This window comes from Megascapheus bottae, chromosome X (genome assembly GCF_031878675.1).
Source record: "Megascapheus bottae isolate mThoBot1 chromosome X, mThoBot2.hap1, whole genome shotgun sequence".
Lineage (NCBI taxonomy): Eukaryota > Metazoa > Chordata > Mammalia > Rodentia > Geomyidae > Megascapheus > Megascapheus bottae.
Window position 1 is genome coordinate 985,079 of NC_143547.1, and position 27,300 is coordinate 1,012,378.

General features: G+C 38.1%; 1 protein-coding gene across 2 annotated transcripts in view; it reads right to left on the reverse strand.

Moving 5' to 3' along the window:
• Arhgap6 (Rho GTPase activating protein 6) overlaps positions 1 to 27,300 on the reverse strand; it is a 239,568-nt gene that overhangs the window by 46,955 nt on the left and 165,313 nt on the right. For both annotated transcript variants that reach the window (XM_090325916.1, XM_090325915.1), the window contains exons 2-4: positions 25,055 to 25,214; positions 9,596 to 9,667; positions 2,044 to 2,300 (exon numbers count right to left, since the gene is read on the reverse strand). In XM_090325916.1, coding sequence (XP_090182042.1) covers positions 2,044 to 2,300; positions 9,596 to 9,667; positions 25,055 to 25,214 — 489 coding nt within the window. The remainder of the gene's footprint in view (positions 1 to 2,043; positions 2,301 to 9,595; positions 9,668 to 25,054; positions 25,215 to 27,300) is intronic.

Consider the following 27,300-nt stretch of genomic DNA (forward strand, 5'->3'; position numbering starts at 1 on the left):
AATACCACAAAAACCAATGAAGGCTCAGGCTGTTTTCTACCTCAGATAAGGTGCAGAATATTAAGAAAGTGAGTTTTCTACATTTTGGCTATGGGACGCCTCAATGGACAAGTGGATTAAGAAATGTGGGCTGTGTCCTTTTCACGCTGATTAAACAGTAAACTGTTTTAGTAACCCCTGTCCAAGCTTATTGAAAAATAGTATGTTAGGCTGGGAATTGCAAAATTAAATTGTGTTTAATTAATGGAGGATCTCAATGCTGTACCATTTGAACTTGGACTTCAAATATATTATCTTTTTTTTACAAAAAAGAAATATGGGGTGTACGTGTGTGTGTGTGTGTGTGTGTGTGTGTGTGTGAAATTTTACTCATCAATTAGAAAAATGATATTGTATCACAGAAATGGAAAGAGTTGGAAAGAATTGTATTGAATAAACTGAGTTAGACCCAGAAAAACAAAGGTTGCATAGTTTCCCTCATTAGTGGCAGACAGAACATATCTATACATTTATAAGTAAACATGCTGGATGGAATACAAGCAGTCACAAATGAACTCACTGAATTATAAAAGACACTATGAGGAGTCGAAATAGGTTTTTTGAAAGACCAAATCAAAGCCCCCCAAAATAAGCACCAAGAAATGGGTACTTACAAGGGGGGTGGGGCTAAGAAGAACTAGGTAGACAATGAAGGAGGAGGGGGAAAGGAAGTAGTGAAGAATTGATTGTATATACCAAAAAACTGAGAAATGTAAGGAGAGAGAGCATCAAAGGAGGAGGGATGAGATTGTTGAAGGGAGTGATGCGTATTCGGTTGCACTTATTCTTATGTTGCTTTATTAAATACTTCCGTTGCATGACAAGAAATGTACTTACTAACTTACATATGTGAATGTAACTCCTCTGTACATCACCTTTACAATAGAAGTAATTTTTAAAAATGTAATAACTAAAAGAAAATGGGTTCTAAGTGGGGTGTGTTTACACTTTTAACTAGGGCTGTCTGCAATGGCTGGTGTCACAGAGTCAGGTGAGGAGAAAGGGATAGAAGAAATGGCTCGGTGACATAGGAATTCTTAGAAATATATATTCTTTTGTTCAGTCAATCGTCTGCTTTGAAAACTTCAGTGCTATGTGAAATGGCAAATAGCACACAGAGTCTGGAACATACCGCTTACTTGATAATTAATAAAAATCTCCTTATAATAACTATTTGTTATTATGTAGGGGATTCTATGGTTCTAAGGGGAAAGGCTACATGGATAAGGGAAATTCCTGTTGTTTACAAAGATCAACAATCAACTCATTTGTCCAAGTATATTTTCAGAATAATAGTAGAGAAATTAACAAAACCCAATGGACAATGGCTCAAAAGCTGTGCACATATGGCCATATAGGATGACACGAAGTGAAATGAACTCCAGGATATGGAAACAAGAGATTTATCTTTGTGATTGTTGTTCTTAAGGTACTATGTGAAGTTATTTCTTTTCTAGTCATTTCCCCTATTGTTTAGCTCGTGTGGTTACTGTATCTGATTTTGGTACTTGGTATATTGTCTATATTTTTATTTGTGTACTTGAAAATCGGAAGCTCTCCTTACAAGATGAGTAGGAAGTGGTGGGGGAAGGAAAATGGGAGAAAAACATGGGAAGGGGTAACAATGTTCAGGAACTAATGTCCCCACTACCTGATGAATGCAGCTGCAATCTTTCTGTGTACCATCCCGACAATAAAATAAAATAAAACCCAATGGGACCTGCCATTCAGCTTCACTGTCTTTTGTGGAAAATCTGGTAAGTTAGCAGAAGACGGCTGAACATAACAGGATCAACAGCAATGGCGGGAACTGCTTAGGAGAGGGAATGAGTATAACTAGGAGGAACAACACCTGGCTGCTTTAACAGGAATCAGCGAAAGATTTGAGGTGTGCATGGTGCCACTTCTCCCTGAACAGAATGGACACAAATGACATGTCCAGTCTTCATATGAGCAAAGGCACAAGAAAAGCTCATACACCAGGAGAAATCCTGGCCAACTCACCCTCCTTCTGGACCGAGGAGCCGGTTCTGGAGTATTTGGGGACGTCGACTCATTTGGTGTTTCTGAGGTTGAGCTGAGAGATGAGTTACTGCTGGAGAGTTCTTTGTTTTGTCTTTTATTTCCAAATGGGAGAAGGGAAGCCACAAAATCAGATGCATCCTTCTGTTCATCTCTCTGTGAGTCCTGCTTAAGTTTATAGGCCCGGTCATTAGCAATAACTTGGGATAAGGGCATTCCAAATGCCTGTGGGATGAATTCTGCAACAACAACAACAACAAAACCCCAGATATTACATTCAGAGATGAACCAGACCCGTGAACAATCTCGTTCATGTATCACACTGAAGGGCAGACATATTAAAATGATGTTTATTGGAGTATTATCAATACACATAGAGTTGACTTTGTGTTTTACAGAAGAGACAACATTTCAGTTTTCATAAGAAAACTGGTAGGTATCATCACATAGTTTGCAAATCTAGATATCTAGGATCTGTCAATCTGTCTTAAGTCTGTTTTAAAGGAAAGAACTTTAGAGAGAAGTGTGGCTTTCTGATAAAATGTACATAATAGTTTATGCTGATGAACATACAGTTTTACCAACTGCCAATCTCAATCTCTAGTTTATATGAATGAGAAGCCTGTGAAGACTACAAGTTACAAGGAGATTGCATTTATCCTTTCATTGGATGCCTACTTAATATCATGCCAATTTTACACTGGAGGAGGGGCGCATAAAACTTGTGAAAGGTCTAATTCTTTGGTAAGTTCAGAGTGTAAGATATAGTTAAGGAGGTCAGATATGTAAATAATTATGACTGTCATGTATTATCATAGAGGTGTTTGAATGCAGTTAATTGAATTTAATTTGAGGTCCTCCATAAAAGAAATAGCACATAGAATGATAACTCTAGTGGAGAAGCAACTTAGAAACATTATGGGAAGAAGTTTTGGCACTTCTTTTTTTTTCTATCATGTTTCTTGTCCTCATATCCTATCTCCAGCCAGCTGTGTGAGGTTGTTACCCTCATGATCTATAATCCAGTCAATCTGCTGGCCACATGAAGAAGTAGACTCTACCACACTATATCCAGAGGGAGGTCCATGATATGATTTGTTAAATTCTCTATTAGGGAGAATTTTGGAGAAGTGACATAATATAGAAGTACCTGGCTTTATTTGGAGGTATACATAGAGTTAGTTACTTTCTGCATCTCTGTAGTAAATCCCTTTGAACACATGTACATGGGAATTTCAGGTTCAGATATTTTGTTGGCAACAGTACAGAGCCATAGTTAAAAGTATTTTTCTTTTTCATTTTTTTTTGGTACCAGTCCTTGGGCTTGAACTCAGGGCCTGGGCAATGTCCTTGGGTCTTTTTTTAAAAATAATTTATTTTTAGTAGAGAGATGATATTCAGAGGGATGAGTCAGGTAATGAGTATATTTCATTTTGTGCGGTGTCTTCTGTTCCTTCATTCTCTCCCAGTCCCTCTCTTCTGTCTCCACCCACTAGTTGTATAGTTCACTTTCATTAACGTCTAGTGAGCTTCACTGCTGCACTTTTTTTTTACTGTTTTCCCCTTGAGTTCTATAGCCCCCAACCCTCCTGAAGATACATACTTGAATACACCATTGATGAGGAAATCAAGGCTAATGCTCTACCATTTTGAACCACAGCAATTCCATTGTAGCTTTTTATAAAGTGGTTAACTGGAGAGGAGTCTCATGGATTTTCCTACCCTGTCTGGCTTCAAACCAGAATCCTCACATTTTAACTTCCTGAGCAGCTAGAATTGTAGGTATGAACCACTGGAAAACAGCTTAAAATATTCTTAAAATTTATTCCAATATGTTAATTTGAAAATTAGGTCTCCTAGCAGCAGCAAATTGGAGTCTAGTCTCTTCCTTGTTTTTTTTTATAAGCTCTATGAATGAAATAAGAATGATCAAGGGAAAATAACTCTGAAGTTGTTTGTTCTTTGAACAAAAAGCTAATATGAAATCAGGTAGAAAAGGCTTAAAAGGTTTTTCTCTTTGATTTATGGCAACATTTTAAACTAGGCTAATGGCCAAGTCTGTGTTAAGAGCAGAAATAACTTTAAAGCCTGTAGCAGTAAAAAAAAATAGACCTTAATTTCACTTGGGGATTTTGAGAGGTTTTTTTATGCTTCAGCACAGAAGGTAACACATGATAATAAAAGCATTTGGAATTTCCCCTTTGATGGATGAATGTGGCTGGTGTGGGACCATCCAACATTGATTACTGAACATAAGGCTATTCTATGTTTCTATTACTAACAGAATTAGGGAGCCAACAAGTTAGTACTCAACCACATCCTTATGTACACCATAAGGATGGGCTATACTATCTTGTCTGCATAAACAATTACATGCATATCAAAAAGTTTGACAGCCACATGGCATACATACATACATACAAATAGATAGGGAATAGTAACCAGTAAAAGAAAGTGATAATGTATCAGGTAATATGTGTCTGCTCACATACGCACATGCACAGTAGGGATTTTCTCACAGAAGAGACTTGTTTCTTAGCTACTCTTCCATATAGGGAAGCCCAATAAAACTCATTTAGAAATTTCTCATATCTCTGAGAAAGGAAAAAAAATATATAATATGTATATTTCCTTCAGAATCTATCATTTTTAATAATTGAAATTCTGTCACTATACTTGTAAACTGGAATAACTGAATACAACTACCAATTAGACATGAAATACATCAAGTCATTTTCCCCAATTTACATCCTTCATTTTCCACAAGGAGATATAACTACCCATAATAACGTATTTCTTAAAGGTTTTCTTGCCTGCATGTGTTTGTTCTTTCCATGATAGTCTTTTATCTTTCCATGTTCATTAGTATATATTGGTTTCACAAAATGGGTTCATTATGATGTTTCCATGGATGAATACAATGAGTCCTGACCCAACCCACCTCTTCTGTGACTCAATCTCTCACCCTCCTCACATTGTCTTGGAACAATATCAGCAAGTATCTTTGTTGTATTTCCATTCATGTGTATAGACTATGTTAATCATATTCATCTCATAAATTCTCCCTTTGCTCTCTTGCTTCCATATGTACCAACCCCTCCCTCCGAATCTGTTTTATTTGTAAGGACGAGTTTCCTCATATGAGAGGCGGTGTATGATTTCTGACTTTATACATTTGGCTTATTTCATTGAACATGATGATGATTCCTAGTTCTATCCATTCTTTTGCAAATGAAACAAGTTCATTCTGTTTTATGGCTGAATAATACTGCCTTATGTATACACAAGTGCATTTTCAAGGGTAGTTTTTATGCTGTTTCTTTAGTTACTTTTATTTTTTCCCATGACTTTCACAAGTTTCCCATAGGAGAAACTATTCTCTCTGCTCTGACGTATGGAGCAGTAGATTTTGATGGTGTCACAAGGCTGTCAGCCTGCAGACCAAAAGTTGTGCTGTGATCCACATGGTCTTTGTGAGAGCTGGTTCCTTCCTACCCCTGACTGGAACCACTGGAACTCCTCTTGGTTCTCTCTTCTCAAGCAATAGCACTCAATGATGGCATTCAATATATTTCCTTGGAGAATTTTTATGGTGATTGCCAATGATACTCAATTCTTCTACTATTATATTTATTGGCATATATTCAATTGTACAAAGCAAGGGGTTTCATCATGAAGTGCCCATATTTGAATATAATGTATGTGGTCAAATTAAAAATGAAACAAATAAGAGTTGTTGCAACTAGTCATATAGTTTTATGTCACAGCTCACACACAGTGACATGTTTAGACAGTGACTAACAATAAAGCACTGAATAATAGGATTTTGGCACAAAAACTTCCCAAACTAAATTTATCTCATAGTTTATGCTGATAAATATACAGCAAAATCTGACATATTTGGGGAAAAGGAGACTATTTTCTAGAATTATCCCACACAAAAGCCTAATCAAATATGTTCTGACTAGGAAGCAAAGCAACTGAACAACTTAAGTGGTTTCAACCCTTTCTCCGCAAATTATTTGCGATTTGAAGAAAAAACACTTTGCAAAGTTCTGAAAGCCTTTAAAAACACATTTGTGCTTGCTAGATAATTAAACTAGTGAAATTAAGGAATTGGAACTATTTGGTATGAAAATCGTTCCCTAAAGTAGCTTCAGTCTTGAATTTGTTCCCATGTACCAATCAAAAGTTCTATAGGCCCTGTTTAAATGGCAGGGGGTACACAGAAGTGTCACATGATCTGCTGCTTTATCTCCAGGAAATTAAGTATTTTGTAGGACATGATTCAATCTGATAGGACCCAATTCATATAGTGGCATATTAAGTAACTTATGAATCACTTTTTTATTGGGAGAGTATTTCAACCTTAAAATTTTTTTCCTCTTTATTTTTAGATGGCCTAACCCAAGAGGTCATTTAGCGTTTCCTGTTTTCCTTCTTTTACTCTTGGATTCAAATGATGATCATTTTTCACATGTGCAGCTGCTAGAAATTCAAATGCTAATAGTCAATGGGAAGGAAATAATGTGACCAATTAGAACCATGCCCAGCAAGCCCATCACCACTCCCGTGCTCTGGTCCCTGGGCATCCATGCCATGGCCCCACTATTGACATGAACATGGCTTTAAGTTTAGAAAAAAGATGCCATGCAATTATTCCTCACTTTAGCCTAGTATATCTTGCTTTTAAACCGAAATCTACTTTATAAAAAGCAACCCTTTTTATTTGCTATAAAGCAGTCTGATGCTTCTGTTAGTGGGATGGGCAATGCCTTTTCTTTGGAACCACCAGGAGTGGTGTTTTGCACAGTCAGTTCCTTGTATGGTAGTACCGACAAGCTTTCATTGAGCTTCAGTAAGTGCTACTTGGTGTAAAACATGTAGAAAGCCCCAATATACACTGCTCAATTCCTTCCATGGCCCTTTCTTCCCTGCTCAATCACATTTTTGCTTTTTGCTATTTTGTATGCAATCTGAGCAATTGCAGCCTCCCACAGCCCCTGCCCCACATCTCACACATTATCTTGAAGAAATGTAAGTATTCATCTCCCTCTGCACAATCTCATTCTGCTTTGTTTAACCTGAATATGTACTTTTAAACGAATCACTTGAAGTTTATATAGTATTTTTTTAGCGTTAGAAGGTAGTATTTAATTTTAGAACACTTAAATCATTTGGTTAGCAAAGTAAAATAATCATACGAGTATTACAATGTTAAGTGTAGGAGATATACAACTTTTCATTTTGAGCTTAGAGAAGCCAACCAGACATCCTGGTGACTATTTTCCCGAGTTTTTTTTCTTTTAAATTACATATTGTCCACATTTTTTATTTTCATTAAACTCCAGTATCAATGTCATTTTCTGAGAACAAAACAATGTTAAAAGATAATACAATGCTACTTTTGTACCGTCTACAATTTCATGTTTCCTGGTTTCAGTTAAATACAGTACAAAACTATTTAATGAAAAAATCCAAGAAATGAGACATTTGTTTAGTTTTAAATGATTTTTATTGCAGTGTATCACTACTTTTATTTTTAGAATTGGTTATTGCTGTTGATCTCTTATTGCGAAAACTGATAAATTAAACTTTATAATAGATTTTTTGTCAGTCCTGGGGTTTGAACTCAGGACCTGGGCACTGTCCTTGGGCTTTCTTAAGGCTAGAGCTCTGCCACTTGCGCCATAACATCACTTCTGGCTTCTGTGTATGTGGTTCTGAGGAACCTAACCCAGGGTTTCATGCATGGTAGGCAAGGACTCTAAAAGGCCATACCCCTGGCCCTTTATAATAGGTTTTTATGTGTGTATGTGTATATGGGAAATCATGGGTAGTTGAACAGCCCTTTATTTCCAGTTTTCAAGTAACAAATTCTGCTTGATAGTTCTTACTGCTGGCACAATCTGAGGTTATAAGTTACACATTGGGAGCTGACATAAAGAAGTCATACCTGAAGTACCATTATAGACCAGTACACTCAGACTCTGGAGTGAGGATCTAGGCATTAAGATTTTTTTCCCATCGGTCTAGGGATGGATCCTGGGGCCATGTACTTGCTAGACAAGCATTTTGCCGCTGAGCTACAACCCAACGACCTTGTGAATTACAACTTTTAAAGGTTCTTTTGTACAGTTAGGATGAGTGACACTTTCATCTTTCCTTTCTTTTTTGCCAGTTCTGGGGCCAGAACTCAGGACCTGAACACTATCCTTGGGCTCTCTCAAGGCTAGAGCTCTACCACTTGAGCCACAGCACCATTTCTAGCCTTTTCTATATATGTGGTACTGAGGAATTGAACCTGGGTCTTCGTGCATGCTAGGCAAGCACTCTACCCCTAGGCCAAACTCCCAGCCTTGTCTCTCCTTTCTAACTTAAAGTATGACAATTATCTGGTCAAGGGAATTGCTATTGTAATCTAGTAACTAGAGACCAAAGATGCTGCTTAAACATCCCACAATGCACTGGACAACCTCCATCATAAAGATGTTTTTCCAGTCTAAATGTTAAGTGTACCAAGGGAGAGAAACCCTACTCTATGAGAAACAAAACAATGGTTTTCCATTTCTAGCCTTTATTTCCAATGTCATCAACCAAATCCCATGATGCTTTAAACACAGTTCAAATTCTGGGTACAGAGACTGGTATCAGTGGTGTGGAGTCAGCTCTGTCTGACTCTGATCATGGCACATTTATATTTTAATCCTAGATTTCATTACTTTTGAAAAATAATTTTTGAGCAGAAATTCAAACATTACATGAAAGAACACCAAAATGAGACATATGTCTCTCCTCATTCAACACTCATTCATTATGTCACAGAATGAAAATGCATTTAGACCACCACACCAAACAGCAATCATGATGAAGACCATAAAAAGCGAGCCACCAAAAAATGGAGGGTCCAAATGGAGCACAGGTGCCCATTATCACTAAAGAATATTAGTCAAACTGACCACAAACACCTCTGAAATACTGGTTGAAAGTGTCAGTTCTGTAAATAGTCATGGAAGGAGACAAAACAGTATGATGAGAATCAGCATTTCTCAAAACCTATGGGGCAAAAAACTAAGCATGCTGTGAGCGAACACAAAATTGCTGGGAGTGGCTCATCTTTAGTTAAACCATAAGGCTGAGATTGTTTCTTTCCAGTAGTCATGGTAGAGAAACCCAAACGCTTTCTCCTTTAACTAGCCCCGCTTCACTGTCTGGATTTGCCAGACAGCTGGTTAGCGTTAGTGCTGCTGTCTGTGGCTACTTGACCCAGGGCTTCTTTATACATAGTTGATTGGCCAGAATAATTGGAACCATGAAGTTGGCTGAAATTACATGCTGCTCAAACCAGCAGAATTCATTAATGCAGTGCAGTGTACTCAAACATAGAAGAGCAGACCAAAACAGCTCTTAATGACATTCCATCATAGAAATATAGTTTACATAATAGAGTTGAAACATATAACTCTCTGCAATTAAAAAAATTCTGCCAAATTCAACCATTAGGTTCCATTGCTTTCATTATTTTGTCCTTTACCTTTGTCTTTGTTTTTCTCCTTTCCCAGGGAGTCCAGTTTCTTTCTCAAGGATTTCTTTCTCTTTTGTCCATCTGTAAAGATTAAAAGAAGTTGTAAAAATAAACATACAAGTGTTATTATTACCTTATCAGTAATTCCATTTGAGTATGATTATGACTTTTACTTCACTCAAAGTTTGACTGTTTTTGTGCTAGTACCAGAGCTTGAGCTCATGGCCTAAAATATGTCTCGGGTTAACTTTTTCATTCAAGGCTGGTGGTAGAGCACCAACCTTTCTGGTGATTAATTGGAGAAAAGCAACTCATGGACTTTCCTACCCAAGCTGGCTTTGAACTGTAACCCTCAGATTTTAGCCGCATATTGCAGGCATGGGGCCCTGGTGACTGGCTCAAAATATGACATTTTAAACAGAGAAATGCCTCCCCAATGCATGACTCATCCTAGTTTGGATAGTACATATTGCCAGAGTCTTGGTATATATCTTGATATCTTCTTTCAGTCATGGGAAGTACAAAAAATTCCTCTAATTGCAATTTATCTTTAATATGCAGCTAAGTTTATTTATGCTATCACTTAAGTCATTTCCTATTCTCCATGGGAATGGAAATCAATGTCATCTTGAACTCATCTCTGTCACTGAGTCAGCAGTACATTCATGAGCCAGGACAGTATAACTGAATGAAACAGATCTATAGGGGAAAATCCAGAGAACTCGGGTCTAACTCTTGCTGTACCAACTTGATGACTTTCAACAAGTATTAGTGTCCTCATTTATAAAATGAGAATTTCTTGACGGTTCTCGTAAGAATGATATAAGTGAAGCAATGCATGAGACTTGCCTAATGTACAGCCTGACAAATAGCCACTAGATTCAGATCTAATTTTTTGTGAGGGTATACCTAAACCTATATCTTCCTATTGATGGATAATGGCCTTGTCTGTAAGTGGTGGTGACAGTCTTTCCATGTAGCATCCATACTTGCCACAAATGCTTAACTTACTAAATAATAAAGATACCACTCGTAATAGTGGGCAGCTGCAATCAAATTCTTGGGATGTCATCATATAATATTGGCACTTATAATTGCCAGAACGTGTTTTGGGATTATGCCATCTGTCAGTGGAATGTGTGAGAGGTGTGAATCAGAAATCCATATTCTGATTGCATGATGGATGGAGTTGCAGTCCGTACCACAAGGTAAACTATGTTGAAAAGATGATTAAGAATTGTTTTATAAGACATTATAAAAATGTTATAAAGACAGTGATTCCACCCCCAATCCCCTCCAAAGGCTCAATATCAGCAAAAGACAGAATAAGCATTTGTAAAGCCATTGAGCATTCCTGGCAGGATTGTAAAGACTCCCACATCCTGTGAATTTGTGGAGTCTAAAGAGCACTGGAATGTAACTAAGAGTCATGCTTAATTTCTCTTTCTTTTCAAAGCTTTCAAAAATGATTCACCACAGAATGAAAATGCTGTGTTTACTCTTGTCATCATAAAATTTGTGTAGGGGAAAATTATGTAAATCAGTTGTAGTGTGAAGAGCCATCACTCTCTTTCATCACTTTTTATGTTCACAGTGGCAACGTTTAAAAGATGATCTAACTGCCAGAGACTTTGGTGACTTACTATATATGCATCAAATGAAACATACTAATTATGCAAGATGCTAATTCATTCTCTAAATAGGACTGAATGGTCTTTTACTTTATAATCAATGTTTTGTTCCTTACCCATAAAAACCATTCAATGTATGGCATTGTCCAAAAAGACATGTACTCTATACCTGATTTATGTAATTGAAACCCCTCTGTATATAACATTTATAATAACAATAAAAAAGTTTAAAAGCATCCAATGTAGTAACAATTCTCTATTTGCTGTGCTGTGATTTGAATTCAGGGTTTTGAATTTGCTAGAGAGGTGTAATACCTCTTTTTTTTGCTTGGGTTATTTTTCAGATAGGATATCACATAGTTGCCTGAGGTGAAGCCTCAGAAGAGAATTCTCTTATCTACAGCTTCCTGCATAGCTGGAATGACAGATGCGTGTTACCACACCCAGTTTATTTGGTTAAATAGATGGAGTATTGCTAACATTTTGCCCAGGTTGGCTTAGGACTATGGTCCTTCCAGTTTCTGTCTCCCGAGTAGCTGAGATGATAGACATGAGTCTCCATGCCAAGTACTGATAACCAAGTTTTATTTCCAAAACATAATCTATTTTTTTAACTTAAACAGCTGACTGAGCAGAGTGCCTAAACCATACATTAAAGCTTAAGAGATTTTGCTAAAGAATAAATAATGGGTAGAGTCTAATATTCAAATAAAATGTCAAAGAGACAGGATACATACACAACAGGGAATAGTGTCTTATAAAGTAGAATGAGTTTAAAACACTAAAAATTAGGAGATGTATCACCAATAGATGTGCATAGCTACAAACATATGGTTCAAAGAAAAATTAGGAGGCCAACTCTTGTGCAGTCCACAGTCCAGCTCCCAGTTCAGATATATACTGTTGCTATTACTCTAAGAACCATCCATGTGCCACCCTCCTCACCACATATTACTTCATGTTGTTTTTTGTTTTTTGGTCAGTCATGTGGTTTGAATTCTGGGCCTGGGCACTGTCCTTGAGCTCTTCAGCTCAAGGCTAGCACTCTACCACTTGAACCACAGTGCCACTTCTGTTTTTTTTGAGTGGTTTCTGCCCAGGTTGGCTTTGAACCCTAACCCTTAGATCTCAGCCTCCTGAGTAGTTAGGATTACAGGTGTGAGCCACCAGCATGTGGCTCATATTTTTCTGAAATAAACAATTGTTGACCTTTCTTTGTAGTTTTTTCCACCTATAGAGAACATGGTTCTGCTTTTCCTCCTTGGGAATCCATAGAGAAGGAATCACACGGAAGATACTCTTTTGCACAACTTATACAAAATGACAAATGATATATGATAACTTGAAATCATGCCATGCTTTAGCATGCCATTTCTTTCTTTTCAAATTGTCAGGGCCATGACCAGAGCCACAGAATGAAACTGTTCATTCCTTCCCTTCTCCTTTCTGAGCATGGAAAAGTCTGCCTTGCGATAAATCAAAAGCCTGCTGTTTGTGAAGAATGTCTCATCTTTTGTTTCCCTGGAGGACAGAAACAGAATCAAGAAGTTGCTGTACCCTACAGAATAGTTTATGCTCAGCTGGCTCCTAGGATGCCTCGCATTACAGTAAGGGTGATAAATGCGATTGCGAATTCATCTTTGCTCTCTGTGACAACAGAATATTATAGGCTAGGCAATTTAAAAACAATAAAAATTCATATGGCTGTGGCCAGGTGTTGGTGACTCATGCTCGTAATCCTAACTACTCAGGAGGCTGATATCTGAGAATTGTTGTTCAAAGCCAGCCTGGGCAAGAAAGTTTGTAAGACTCTTTTAAAAAATATTATTTAATTTTGTTGTAAAGGTGATATACAGAAGGGTTACAATTACATAAGTAAGGTAATGAGTACATTTCATGTTGAACTTTGTTACCCCCTCCCTCGTTTTTCTCCCACTACCCCTTCCTTTGATAGCCCCCCAATTGTAAAGTTCATTTCCAACCTATTTTTTTGTGCATATAGCTGTTACGTTGGTTCACCATTTGTCCTTTTTTCACATTTTGTTATCCCCCTTCCCTTCCCCAAATCAGATAAACAAACACATATATATATATATATATATATGTCACAGGATCACTGGAATCAAAATCAGTGACTACAGGAAATAAATCAAAGAGAAAAAAGGAAGAAATTCATACAGTACATTAAAAACAACAACAAAAATTCCTCTTGTTTCCATATCTTGGAGTTGATTTATAAAGCTGCAGTTAAAAACCACAACATCAAAAAAAAAATAAACCCAGCTTGGTACTAGCAGAGGAACAGGCCCTGAGGACCAATGCAATAGAATTGATGACCCAGACATGATCCCACACACCTATGGCCACCTAATCTTTGATAAGGGAGCCAAAATTATCAGATAGAAGAAAAATAGCTTCTTCAACAAACAGAAAGCCCACAGATTGTGAGAGATCTGCATTAACTATAGAACAGACAAGGGCCATATCAAAAATATACATAGTGCTCAAAAAATTATCTGCCCCCCCCCAAAAAAAATCCTTGTTGGACTCATCTCCAATGAACCACCAGGAATTCAGAAGTGGTGCTTTGGCTCAAAATGGTAGAGTGCTAGTCTTGAGCAATGGAGTTCAGAGACAGTACCAGGTCCCTGAGTCCAAGCCCCATGGCCAACAACAATAACAACAATAAAAATTATATGGCATATGGTTCTGGAGGCTGAAAAGTCTAAGACTGAGGGTTTGAATATGATTTATGCTTTCTTTGTCATTATATGGTAGAAAGCATACATGGGTATGATAGAGGAACACATGAAACTTATAGCCTCATGCTCTTTCATAATTGACATTAGTCAATTCATGAGTATGAAGATCTCATGACTTAAACATCTCCCATAAAGGTTCCACCTCCCAATACTGTTGCAAACAGGATTAAATTTCCAACATATGCTCTTTGAGTGCATATTCAAACTATTAGCCTTTTAGGGAAATACAAACTTTCCAATGATCAATTCCCATATTTCTATTTTCTAAATGGTGACGGACAAGCTTGTCAACTGACAATGTGACTATTCACTAGTTTGTAGTACTCCAATTTTCACAGGGCAGAATCATGCTTCATAGGTTTTTTTTCATTTTTTTGGTCTTGAGTCTTGAACTCTGGGCCTGAGTGCTGTCTCTGAGCTTTTTTTTCTCTTAAGGTGAACACTCCACCACTTGATCAACAGCTTCACGTTTGGCTTTTTGCTGGTTAATTGGATGATCACATACTTTCCTGTTGAACCGGCTTTGAACCGACATCTTCAGTTCTCACCTGAGTAGCTGGTATTAGAGGTATAATCTACCAGCACCCAGTTAAAAGGTCTCTTTTGAACAGTCTTAATCTAGGAGGCAGGATCTAGTAAGAGGAAGCTGGGTACTGAGAACTGCCCTCTGAGAACATTCCTTTGAAGACATATTCTCCACTTCTCTGTTTTGTGTCTGCCAGTAGATAAGTCATTTAGCTCTACCATATGCTTCCTGTCACACTGTGTCCCTTCACTACACATGGGCCCAGACACATGGAGACAAGTTACCATGGACTACAGCCTCTAAAACCATCAGCCTAAATAAATCCTTCCTTTTTTGTCTCAGGTGTTTTTGTCCCAGTTATGGACACTCACTCAGGGGCAACTGTCGCATGCACTGAATGATGAAGATGAAGAATTACTAAATGTCTGCTAGGATCAAAGCCTTCTTCTGATTTTACCATATATACAGCCAAGAATCCAGACAGTAGATAGAAAGGGATACATTCAGCTCCTCATTGTTCACATGCTATTCCATATATGCAATCGTTTATAAAATCTTGAGCCCCAAATTGGCACTAGTGGCTCATACCTGTAATCCTAGCTATTTACGAGCTGAGATATGTGGAACATGATACAATGCCAGTCCAGTGAGGAAAGTCCATGAGACTGTAATTAACTACCAAAAAAGCCAGAAGTGTAGCTGTGGTTCAAATGGTAGAGCACTAAAATTGAGCCATAAAGCTCAGGGACAATGCCCAGGCTCTTTGTTCGTCCCACTACTGGCACCAAAAGCAAAACAAAACATAATCTGAGCTCCCAAAACATATAGATACCTGGATTTTTACCTCTTAAGAAATAGAGAAGAGCTGGCATCTCTTTGTCCTACATTCCTCACACTCCAGGCCACTGTGCCCATTAATGTCTGGCAGGCCTTGCAGTTTACAGCACCATTTTGAGCCTACGAAGATCCTAGCTTGTTCAATTCTTCAAAAAAAATCTTGCTGAGGAAAGTTTGAAGGAATGTCATTTGGCATCACATCTGGCGCACTATTTACTTGACCAGAAAAATAGATTCTCAGAGAAAGCAAACCAAAGGAATTCATAGGCAATAAGTGGAGCTCAGTGAAACAATGAAGAAAAGAATGAGCAAAAAGGAAGTATATGGGAAGTAGCCCTTTAGAAAAAGCATGTAATCTGTGCCAGGGTTACTCAGACTGGGCACTCACTAGTGGCATGGGAAACCAGATGACGCTCTATTTTGGGCAACTCTCTTGAACACTGTAGGATGCTAAGCAGCATCTCTTGCCTCTTTCTACTAGATGGCAGAGCACTGCCCCAGACTGGTGGCTCATGCTTTTAATTAGCTACTCTGGATACTGAGATCCGAGGATTGTGGTTCCAAGCCAGCCTGGGCAGAAAATTTCATGAGACTCTTATCTCCAATTAAGCAAAGAAAAAGCTGGAAGTGGAGCTGTGGCTCAATTGGTAGAGTGCTAGCCTTGAGTAAAAGTTGCCCAGGAACAGTGTCAAGGCCTAGAGTTCAAGGCTCAGGATCACTGAAACAAAACCAAAACCAAAAATAAAACTAGCTAGAGGGAAGCTGTGACCCAAATCATATGAGTGGGAGGCATAGGTGTCTTTTCCTTTTGTTACCAAGCTCAAGTGCTAACCAGACTCAAATAGCAAAATGCTTACAAATGATTAAGCCTTTAGATACTAGGTTGCATTTAGGACAAAATGACAATTTCATTTATAAGGAAATATGTCTGCCTACAGTTATCTTTCTACCAATTTCCTAAGACTTCAGAGGTAGGAAATCAGTGAATTACTTTAGTAAAGAGCAATCAAGCCCTAATGGGCCCTTCCATCTATTCAACTTTGTATTGCAGTGTATATGTATATGTATGTGTGTGTGTACATGGAAGTGATATCCCCTTCAAGAAATCTTTCATCTTACAGAAGACTGGTTTTTAAATGAAGCTATAGTTTATAGGAGTTTCCATGTCTATATCATTTCCTCCTTAGCAGTTCTTCCATAAATCATAACTGACAGATGAAGGTAAATAGGAAAAAGGTGACCAAGCCATTTGTTTTGCTATAAATCCCATTGAAATAAAGGTTGTGTTTTTTTGTTTTTGAAAAAAAAATCCTGCTAGCACCTTAGAAGCTCTGATTTAATCCAGGATCTGTTTCTAAAGGTTCCTATATCTTCCTGGGAAAGGAAATGTTTTTACTCCATTCTTAAATAATAGAGATGCCTCTTGTTATAACTGAGGCTCCCCTCAGTATTTGTGAAATATAATAATCCCCATAGTTTATATGTTAAAGTGGTGGTAAAATTAACAAAGTTGTGGTCAGAAAATAAAAGCATTCTGTGCGTTTTTCACTGCTTTCCTGAGAATCCACTCTTGGAGGTCACCATGCTTTCAGCTCAATTAAACACTAAAAAACCTTTTCAGTTCTGCGTAAATTATTTTGGCAGGGCAATTAATTCTATTTTTTAGGGATGTTCAAGAAGAAAAAAAACAACCCTCATGATTTCTTGAATCTCAAAGCAAGTGTTTTCCTAGTACAGAAAATCATTACGCTACTTGATTTGTTAGACATCTCCTCATTAGGTGAAAACATGAGGTCAGGGAAGCTGATCTCATGGTTTGGATGCCATGGGTTTAAAAGCTCAACTATGGTTTTTCCTTGACTAGGCGTTCTTTATAATCACTGCCTAATATAACAACTGGTCTTAATTTAATTATACTGCCGAAGAATCTGTTAGTCGCTGTCATTTTTCTCCAAATTCAAATTCTATGAGTTAAAAGAAAAGATTTTTTGAGCAGCTTATACGCACATGTTTTAAAAGGCAGCACTCCTGCTATCTTTTCATAAGCTAAAAGCTGGCCTATCTTTGCAGTCTTCAGAATTTATATCTCTCTCACACAATCCTTAAATGGAAAACAATATTCTTTAGCTTGGTGGAGGTAAGCCCTGTATTTGCAAGGAGAGAAGTTTCCAAATATCAAAACCAGAAAAAAAGGCTTTTAGTGTCATTTACTCAAGCTATCGTTCTTTCCTGAGGTGTAAAGAAAGAAATAAGGTAGATAGGAAAACAAAAAAAAAAGATTTAAAAATACCCTGTATGTGGAGTTTCATCATTACTTCTTCTAAAGCTAAGTTGAAATGGTGAAGTCTTACAATTGTACACATATATACATACACAATACATATATGCATACATACATGCTTACATACATACACACATACATACATACATACATACATACATACATACATACATACTTGGGGATGATTCTTGATCAATGTAAAGGGCTAGTTTTACCTGTTTTGTTTTATAATGAACAATGAAGAAGGCAATCAAATATCTTTAAGCCATTGACTTTAAGTCTTGGTAACTCCTTAAAAGGTCTCCCAGTTGCTCCTATTAAAATAACTTTCTCAGATTCAGAAACTGGACACATGTGGCAATTAGATGAAAACTATTTAGGTGTTAAATTCTTCCTGTTTCCTTCCTTGTTCTTTGCTATCCTTTGAGCCAAGAAATGTGCTATGATTGAGTTTTGATGTACTCCATTCTGTTTCTATGATACTTATTGAATAGTAGACACATGAAAGGCAATTATAAGACACAGTTGAATGAATATAAGAATAAATGTACGAATACTAAGAATAAATATGAAAATGAATATAAGAATAATTTCTACCCTACGATTCCTATGCAATGCCAGAGATGATATTGTTATTACATGTCTGTGTTTTCTAATCCAAAGCCATCCCTATGCTGCTTCACTCTTCTCATCCATCCCAATTCTTCTTTGTCCCATATTCTTTCTTTTTTTTTGTCACTTGTGGGGCTTGAACTCTGGGGTCTGGGTGCTGTCTCTGAGCTCTTCAGCTCAAGGATACTGCCCTACCCTTTGAGTCACAGTGTCACTTCTGATTTTCTGGTGGTTAGTTGGAGATAAGGGTCTCACAGAATTTAGTGCCTGGGCTGCCTCTAACAGCAATCCTCAAATCTCAGCCTTCTGATTAGTTAAGATTATGGTGTGAGCCTCTGTACCCAGATCTTTCTTTTTTCTTTTACTTTTTTTTTGCCAGTCCTGGGGCTTGAACTCAGGGCCTGGGCACTGTCTAGTCCTTGAGCTTTCTCAAGGCTAGCACCCTACCACTTGAGTAACAGTACCACTTCTGGCTTTTTCTGTGTATGTGGTACCAAAGAATTGAACCCATGGCTTCCTGCATGCTAAGCAAGCACTCTGCCTCTAGGTCACAATCCTGTCCTCCTTGTCCCATTATTTTTACAAGTTCATTTTCTGGGTAGTCATGTATCCTAGGCTGGGCCTTCATCCCAGCTTCAGGAAAGGATTCTTATCTCAAGCCAATTCCACCCTTTATTTCTGTATGCCAAGAGGAGAAAACACACCAGGAGGCCACATGGAAAAGTTTTCTCTGCTAACAAGGTGCTTGCTAGCCAGATATGCTGGGATTCAAGTAAAATTCCTGCTGCTCAGGAGGGAGAGACATGAGGATTGTGGTTTCAAGTGAGCCCCAAGAAAATTGATGCCCTCTCAAAAATAAAAGAATAAGAATTTCACAAAGCTGGAGGAATAAGATCAAGTGGTAGATCACTGAGTCCCTGGATTAAAAAAAACAAAACAAAACGGAATAGAGTTATTGCTCTTCTCTGCCTCTTTTCTACTGCTGTAGGAATAGTAATGCCAAGAGCTCCTATAGCAACTCTAATCGTGAGGGAACCAGCCAAAGAACAAACTGACCCACTAATGTTAGCAGAGAAAAAGACAGAATCACTGACATAATGAGCCACAGAGCGAACCTAACTCTTGCTGGTCAACTGCCTTGAAAATAGCTACTAATTGTTCCATCATATTAACATTATTCTTTTAAATCAAAGGTTGGCCAAAGTTTCCTGCAAAGTTCTACACAATAAATACCTTCAGTTTTATGAGCCATATACTGTCTGTTAAAATTACTCATCTCTACCCTTGAAACATTATAAAGAAGCTACAGGCAATACAGAAATAAATGGACATGGATACATTTTTGTGGGCTTTCTTTTTTTTTTTTGCTGGTAGTCTGAACTCAGGGTCAAACTCATTTGCCATGGCTTGCATGTTTAGAGCTGTACAACTTAAGCCACTTCTCCAACCTGGCTTTTATTTTATTTATTCAGAAAAGATTTAAAGTATCTTTAAGTCATTGTACAAAGAAGTTTCAACTCAACTTGTCTGTTTATGAGTACAATGATTCTTTATCAATGTCACCCCTTCCAGCCTTCTCACCCATCTCTCCCATCCCAACCTATCAGTCTGACGTTTTGCCGATTGTTTTGGGGATAGACTCTTTTGGTCTTTCCTCTTGGTCTGTCGTCAAATGGAGATCTCCAGATTGCAGGCTCCTGGCAACATAGATGAGTTCTTTTGGTGAGTTTTAATAGTAAGATTCCGTTTATAAACTCAAGAAACAGGCTGGGTTTATTCCATGAGTTTTAGGTTGTTACTTCTATCTGAAAACTCCTTAAATTATTTTTCCAGAGTTTTCCATTTGTAACCATTTTGTATACACCCACTAATCAAGTGTTTAAATAATCTTGAGGGCATTGACTGAAAAATGTGGAAGTTCAGTACAAAAATGGCTTAATTAACTTATCTTATTTTCTAAGAAGGCCAGAGGTAAGCCAGTTCTATGGTTCATTAATTCAGCAATTTTCCATAGTTTTTTTTCCTCTGTTATCATCAGTGGGTCACTTTGTCCTTTGGCTGGTTCTCTCATGATTACAGAATTGCTATAATAGCAGCTCTTGGCATTATTGCTCTTAAAGCAGCCTTAAGACTCAGAACAGAGTCCTTTAAATAATACGCAAAGTCTGATTGGTTCAAGAGCAATTTAGCATTTAAACACGTTTGCAGTACTAGGGTTTGAACTCAGGGATTATGCTTACTAGACTCATGCAGAAGCAGCTGGGTGGTGTCTCCAGCCTTGCTTTTATTGGCTACTTTTCCAATGGGGTCTTGTTGTATATCCTGATACATGCCTGAACCATGATTGGCCTATGTAGGCTTCCCATTGATGTGGGGAAAACAGGGGCCTGCAATGTAACTTCTCTTGGAGATGGAGTCATGTGGAATTTTCTGCCCAGGGTTGTCTGGAAGCAAGAGTTTTCAGTTCTCAGCATCCTAAAATGATTTGGTACAGTAGTGCAGGACACTGTATCCATCTAAAGGTTAAGAAATTGTCTTGTGAACTTTTCTTTCTAGCAGCCTACAATCATGCTTTGTTTACTCTCAGTCTTTCTAGTAGCTGGGTTACAGATGTGAACTACTGGTGTCTGGCATTCTCTCTCTCTCTCTCTCTCTCTCTCTCTCTCTCTCTCTCTCTCTCTCTCTCTCTCTCTCTCTCTGTCTCCCTCTCTCCCTCCTTCACTCCTTCTTCTTCTTCCTCTCTCTCTCTCTCTCTCTCTCTCTCTCTCTCTCTCTCCCTCCCTCCCTCCCTCCCTCCCTCCCTCCCTCCCTCCCTCCCTCCCTCCCTCTCTCTCTCTCTCTCTCTCTCTCTCTCTCTCTCTCTCTCTCTCTCTCTCTCTCTCTCTGTGTGCCAGTTATGAGCCTGAATTCAGGTCCTGGCCACTGTCCTTGAGCTTTTCTTCCCAAGGCTAGCGTCTTGAGCCATAGTTCCATTTTGGTGCTTAATTGGAGATTAAATTTTCATGAACTTTCCTGCCTCGGCTGGCTATGGACCACAATCCTCATGCCATTCTTGCAGTAGTTGTTGCTGCTATAGCATGTGTGTGTGGTGTGTGCTGGGAGAAAAAGATATTGTTTGAGAATATAAAAGAAACTATTTGTGAATACTGAGGCATAAAGCTTGTGGCTTAACGAATCATGCACCTGTTTGGTACACTCGTGAGCTAATTGGGAAGGCATCCAAGAAGAAAATTAGGAAAGTACTTGCAGGAAAATCACTCTGTTCATCTTGGCCTTTACTGAGGTATCTGGATGAAGCAGCTTCCATATGAAAGTATCACTAACGTTAACTTGGACAGATAATATCCATTACTATATTTTTACAATTATTTGCATTTTCTCTATCAACTAACTTGGAGCTCTTCAAAGACATGGTCGACTTTTTATTGGTTATATCTTCCACTGCTTTTCTGTGCTGTATATCCAGGTTGTTGTTAGTAAAGAAGATGGTGAAACAGCACAGAAAGCCCTATAGAGGTCAATCCTAGTGTTTGGCTGTAGCTGGACAGGCACTGACAGTTGGGTATTAATCTATCAGGTTCATTTCCATAGCTTTAGAAAAACAGATCCTTCTGTCCTACTAAGGCCTTCAGAGGCACTGTAAAGAACAAGTAAAAAGTTTTCCATACTCATATTTTTGTTTCTTTGCTTGAATTGTCCACTTTCCATTCAAGCTGCCTTCTAAGACTGAGTTATCAAGCTGTCAGTAATAATGTAATAACATAATAATGAATCAATTTAGTGGAATATGACAAACACTAAAAGGAGAAATAGAGCAAAAAAGATAACAGGAGAGGGTATTATAGAGGATATCTCTGGTAAGGAGATACACTTAGTTTCCTATCAGGGTTAATTGTTTGGTTCATTTTTTTTCCAAGTCTGAGAATGTAAAATATATTCCTCACTGCCAGTCTTTAGAAGAGGCTGTCAAAAACAATTTCTATTTCTTTTTTTTATAAGAAATAGTATTATAAATAGCTTCAATATTGAGATCAGTATGTCTTAGACTCATTATCCACCTGCCTCTATTCTCCTGAGTGCTATGATTACAGTGTGTTCCATCATTCCTGGTCCCCTAACTTCTGTTCTCCAACTTATAAACCTTCCTTTGGATAGTATATTAGTTTCCCACCACTGCTATTACAAATGACCACAAACTTAGTGACAAGCACCTCAAATTTAGGATCTTACAGCTGTGTAGGTAAAAATCTGAACTAGATCTCCCTAGGCTAAAACCAAGATGTCAGCAGGTATGTATTCCTTTTTGGAGACCCCAGGAGAGAATCTGTTCCTTTTACCCTTGTAACAATCCATGCAATTACTCTGGGTCTTCTCAGAAAATTCAGGATATTCTTCCATCCCAATGACAAATTCTCAAACTTGCTAAATTCTATTTGGTATGTGAAATAACATATTCACAGGCTCCAAGGATTAGGATGTGGCTGTCTTGGGGAGGTGTCATTGCTATGCTGACCCTAGATATTCTCTCTCTCTCCCTCCCCCCTCCCCCCCTCTCTCTCTCTCCTCTCTCTCTCTCTCTCTCTCTCCCTCCCTCCCTCCCTCCCTCTCTCCCTCCCTCTCTCCCTCCCTCCCTCCCTCCCTCTCTCCCTCCCTCTCTCCCTCCCTCTCTCTCTCCTTCCCTCCCTCCATTAAGCTCAACTAGAAAATTCTAAGTAGGGCTAAGTAATTTGAAGTACAAAAATGAAATGGTTGGTTTTAACACTTCTGAATTGCCAGGGAGTTTATTTTGCATTTTCAATGTCTAGTTACTACCCCAGATGGACTTTGGGCTGCCCCCAAGTCCTGCAACATTGCTAGTTCGTTAAATTCCCTCTTTTCTATTCCTCTGCTCTTTCCTCAAATTTCCACATTCTCTTCCATATCTGTACTTCTAACTGATAAAATGCTTCCTATTTCATGGGGATGAAGATGCAAACAATAGTGACATTTCACACAATCTTCCACCATCTTCTAATTCACCTTTTCCTGTGCCCATATATCTGTTATATTTATTATTATAGCTCCAGAAAATACAAAATGGTTCATTTGTACTTTGGGTTCACTGCTGTCTTGTTTTCCATTTTAGGAACTCATCCTATTAACATTCCAACCCTGCAGACCTCCATTCTCTGTTGAATTCTGATATCTAACAGCTATGTTATGTCATTCTTCTGGGTTCTGCAACCACCCGTCATCTAGAAAGAGTGGGCTCCACGTAGAAGCCTGCACAATCACTTTTTAGGTGACAGCAAAAGGAAATAGGAACTTGATTTATCTTTGCATTTTCACTTTATTATATCATAAAATATGGTATTATCTCTTTAGTTTGAGGCCTTGGCCTCAGCTACTTATTTATTTTCCTGGGAAAATATTTGTGTGAATCTGACAATGTTTAGAACCTCTACTTGAGGGGGGGGTTGCTTACATGGTATTAAATGACTACATTCTGCTCAGAGCTACTGTCATAGAACTTGGCACAAGGCACACATTCAAAATATGCCAATAAATGTTCCATGATTATATTACCCCCCCATAGATTCAGAAACTCTTGGGAAATGCCATATTTTTTCCACCCAGTCACACAACTAATTCTGTTCTTCACAAGTGAGAAAATGTGGAAATCATTACTTCTCATGTTGCTAGAAACTACCAAAATATCACTTACGGTTCCAAAGTGTCTTCTACCATCTTAATAGTGTGAAACTTTCCCTTAATGGTGCTTGAAATCACATGATCTCAGAAAACTGCAATGAAAATGGAACCTCTAGCAGACAGACTTTAGAATATTGTTCAGTAAAGATTATAGGAGGAAGTGTGCAGTGGAGAGATGGGTGAGTATGTTGGAAGGGGTGATGATGATCAAGTTATATTGTATTCATAAACTGTTTGCTAAATGGCAACTCCTTTGTAAAACTAGCTTGAGATAATAAAAACTCATTATCACAAAAAGATTATTTAATGCATTTTAAAAGAAGCAAAGACAGAGAATGAACAAACTAACTGGATTTTTTAAAAGCAAAGCTAAGAATATCTATTCACTGATAGCTTATCTGATTTACATTCAATCCAGAAAAGTAAAATAGTTTTTTCAAATGTTGACTTAGAAATCAAATTAAGATAAATAATACTTTTGTCCAATCCTTTAAATTGAACGCTCTGAAAGGTCTTTCCCACTGCTTACTATGATGCCCTGTAGACTGTTGAGCTATTACATGGATTCCCTGAGTGTGAGTGTGTGTGTGTGTGTGTGTGTGTGTGTGTGCAAACACACATGCATGTTTCACTACTAGGGCTTAAACTCAGAGCCTGGGCACTGTCTTTTATCACTCATGGTTAGCAGTCTATTCCTTGAGTCAATTCCATTTCCAGCTTTTTGCTGGCTAATTGGAAATATGAATTTCACACCTAGTGTCACTTGTGGTATCAAACCAGTATCCTCAGATCTCAGCCTCCTGAGTAGCTAGGTTTATAGATGAGAGCTGCTGATTCCTAGCATATTGGTTGCTGGGAAGCTATGTAAACTGTTGACAAATACATGGCTGACCTTTTCAGACCCCAAGTTGACCTTCCTTTTGGCAAATGTGTTAGCTGACATGCAAACTGTTCTGCTTGGGCATGTCTTTCAAAATGGAATGCCAGGCAATGACCAAGAAGCTAGTATTTCCTTCCTGTGTTATTATGAGTGTGGGAAGGCTTTACAAAGCTTGCAGCTTTGGCACAGCAGCTGCAAGTTTGCAGCGTCCTCAGCAGAAAGGCAGACAAGGCACATGTGGACCTTACCTTTGGGAATGGTGATCTGACAGCTCAGGTCACAGTCCTGCTGTAATTGATAAAAAGCCACTTCCTGCAGCCGGGCCCGTTCCAGCTCAGAGAGACTCTGGATGGGGACTGACCTCAGCCGCACGCTCCGGCCTGACATGCTGTTCCAGGTGAAGTCACCCTGAGGGCCAAGGGAAAAACAACAGTTACACATTTGGCCTGCTTCTCACAAACCTCATCCTCTCTCTTAGTCATTAGTCAAAGCCATGAATTTCCCAGACAATTGCAACCATCAAATCGAATGTAGATGCTGCATCATACAATCTTATCTGATGATGCGTCCATACATGCTTAGGCTGACACAAACTGCTTGGAAAGTGGCAGCAAAGATTCGATGCCTTCTTTTTTAATAGGGACGCAGAGAACTTTTTATTTTTGCATGTTAGTAACAAGGAAAAAGTATGTTTATTGCTAATTTCTATTATGCACATGAGATATGAAAGGGCAAATATACTTTTAGAGGCTATCATATCCCACAACCTTACTACTTAATCCATACAATAACATACGTGAGGACATAATCAATATTTCTATCCAATCTTACATAATATTAAAAGTAATATCATTGTGTAACAAAATATGATTCTAGCCACTCCTGTTCAAATATTTTATTCAAATATTTTATTAAACATGGTAGTTTTATATATCTCACATGTGGTTCTGTATACTCTGAGTCATCTCTAGATTATTTTTAATACTTAACAAATTATAAATAGTAAGTGAACAGTTGTTATACTGCAAAAGAATAATAATATAAAAAGTGCTTGAAAACTGCTTTTTGCTCAAAAGGACCAACTTTTTATGTTGGCCCTTCTTATGTTCTTCTTCATTCTATGAATGAACAAAAACCGAGGCATCCAAGTCAATCATTTTTCTGTCACCTTGAAATCTTAGGAGAGTAAGACTTACTAATACCATGTTTACAAACAGGGATGGAGGAAACTACCCCATAGGAGAGAAACATCAGAACACTTCCAGGACTACCAATAATAATTCAGGAACTCTTCCTGAATTATGATCAGCCAGATCACTTGTGACTGGGTCTACTTAACTATGTATTATTCCCCTGCCCCCATAATCCTTTGTCTATTTAAATCTAAACCTCATGTCCATGTTCTTAAGATGGCTGAATTACTATCTTCCTGTGCCTACCAGTGCCAGATAATAAATATTTTCTACCCATTCACCATTACTGGCTTTTTATTTGGTGTATAGGGCCGAATGGGCAGACTTGACATGTGAGAGCCCAGGAGTTGGGCCTGGGGTTCAGTGTGCATGACAAGGGGAAAAAGGTCTATAGATGTCCGATATAGATATGTGTGTGTGTGTGTATACCTGAGGCTGAACTTAGAGCTTAGGTGCTGTTCATGAGCTTTTTGGTTCAAGGCCAGCATTCCGTCACTTGAGGCACAGCTCTAGTTCTGGCTTTTTGGGTAGTTAATTGGAGATAGGAATATGAAGGATTTTCCTACCTCGGCTGGCTTCAAACTACAATTCTCAGATGTCAGCTTCCTGAATAGCCAGGATTAGAGCTGTGAGCCACCAATGTCTAGCTACATGTTAACTTTTAATTGGGAATTGTTTTTACTCAATGTTAGTTTAACCTGTGGATGTGAAATCTAAGTATAAAGAAGGCTAGTTGAACTTGAGCATATACTTACAAAATATACAATGTTTTTATTATAATAATACCAAAATTAGAGTAATGTGTAACATATTACATGTGATAGAGTGAAAATGATGATAAAACTGAGCCTTGGGGAGTTTAAGTAATTTTTGTCCAATCATAAGGACACAAACTAAAAAGCTATGGCTTTAAAGTCTTATAACAAACTGTAACTGCTGAGTTTGTTTCAGTAGCACTCTAACTACAGAGTATGACCAATGACCACGTTTATTTATAGAGACCCTTGTTGAAATACTTAGAATGAAACAAAAATGTCCATAATCTTAAGAGTATGTTTGGATACCCATAGTCATACTTCTGCTGCCCACTGAGAATGCTGGGCTCTCCACTCAGTGCAGACAGTGAGAAGGCCTAAGAAAAAATAGCACAGATTTCTGACACCCAGTGTTCCCTTACAAAAGAGATTTCTTATAAATCACAGGTGATAGCCATAGTGAAATAGATCTCTCCATAATTATGAAATTGTCTGAACACAGAGAGGCACTGACCACACAGGCAACAACTTATTGCAGAATCTTGT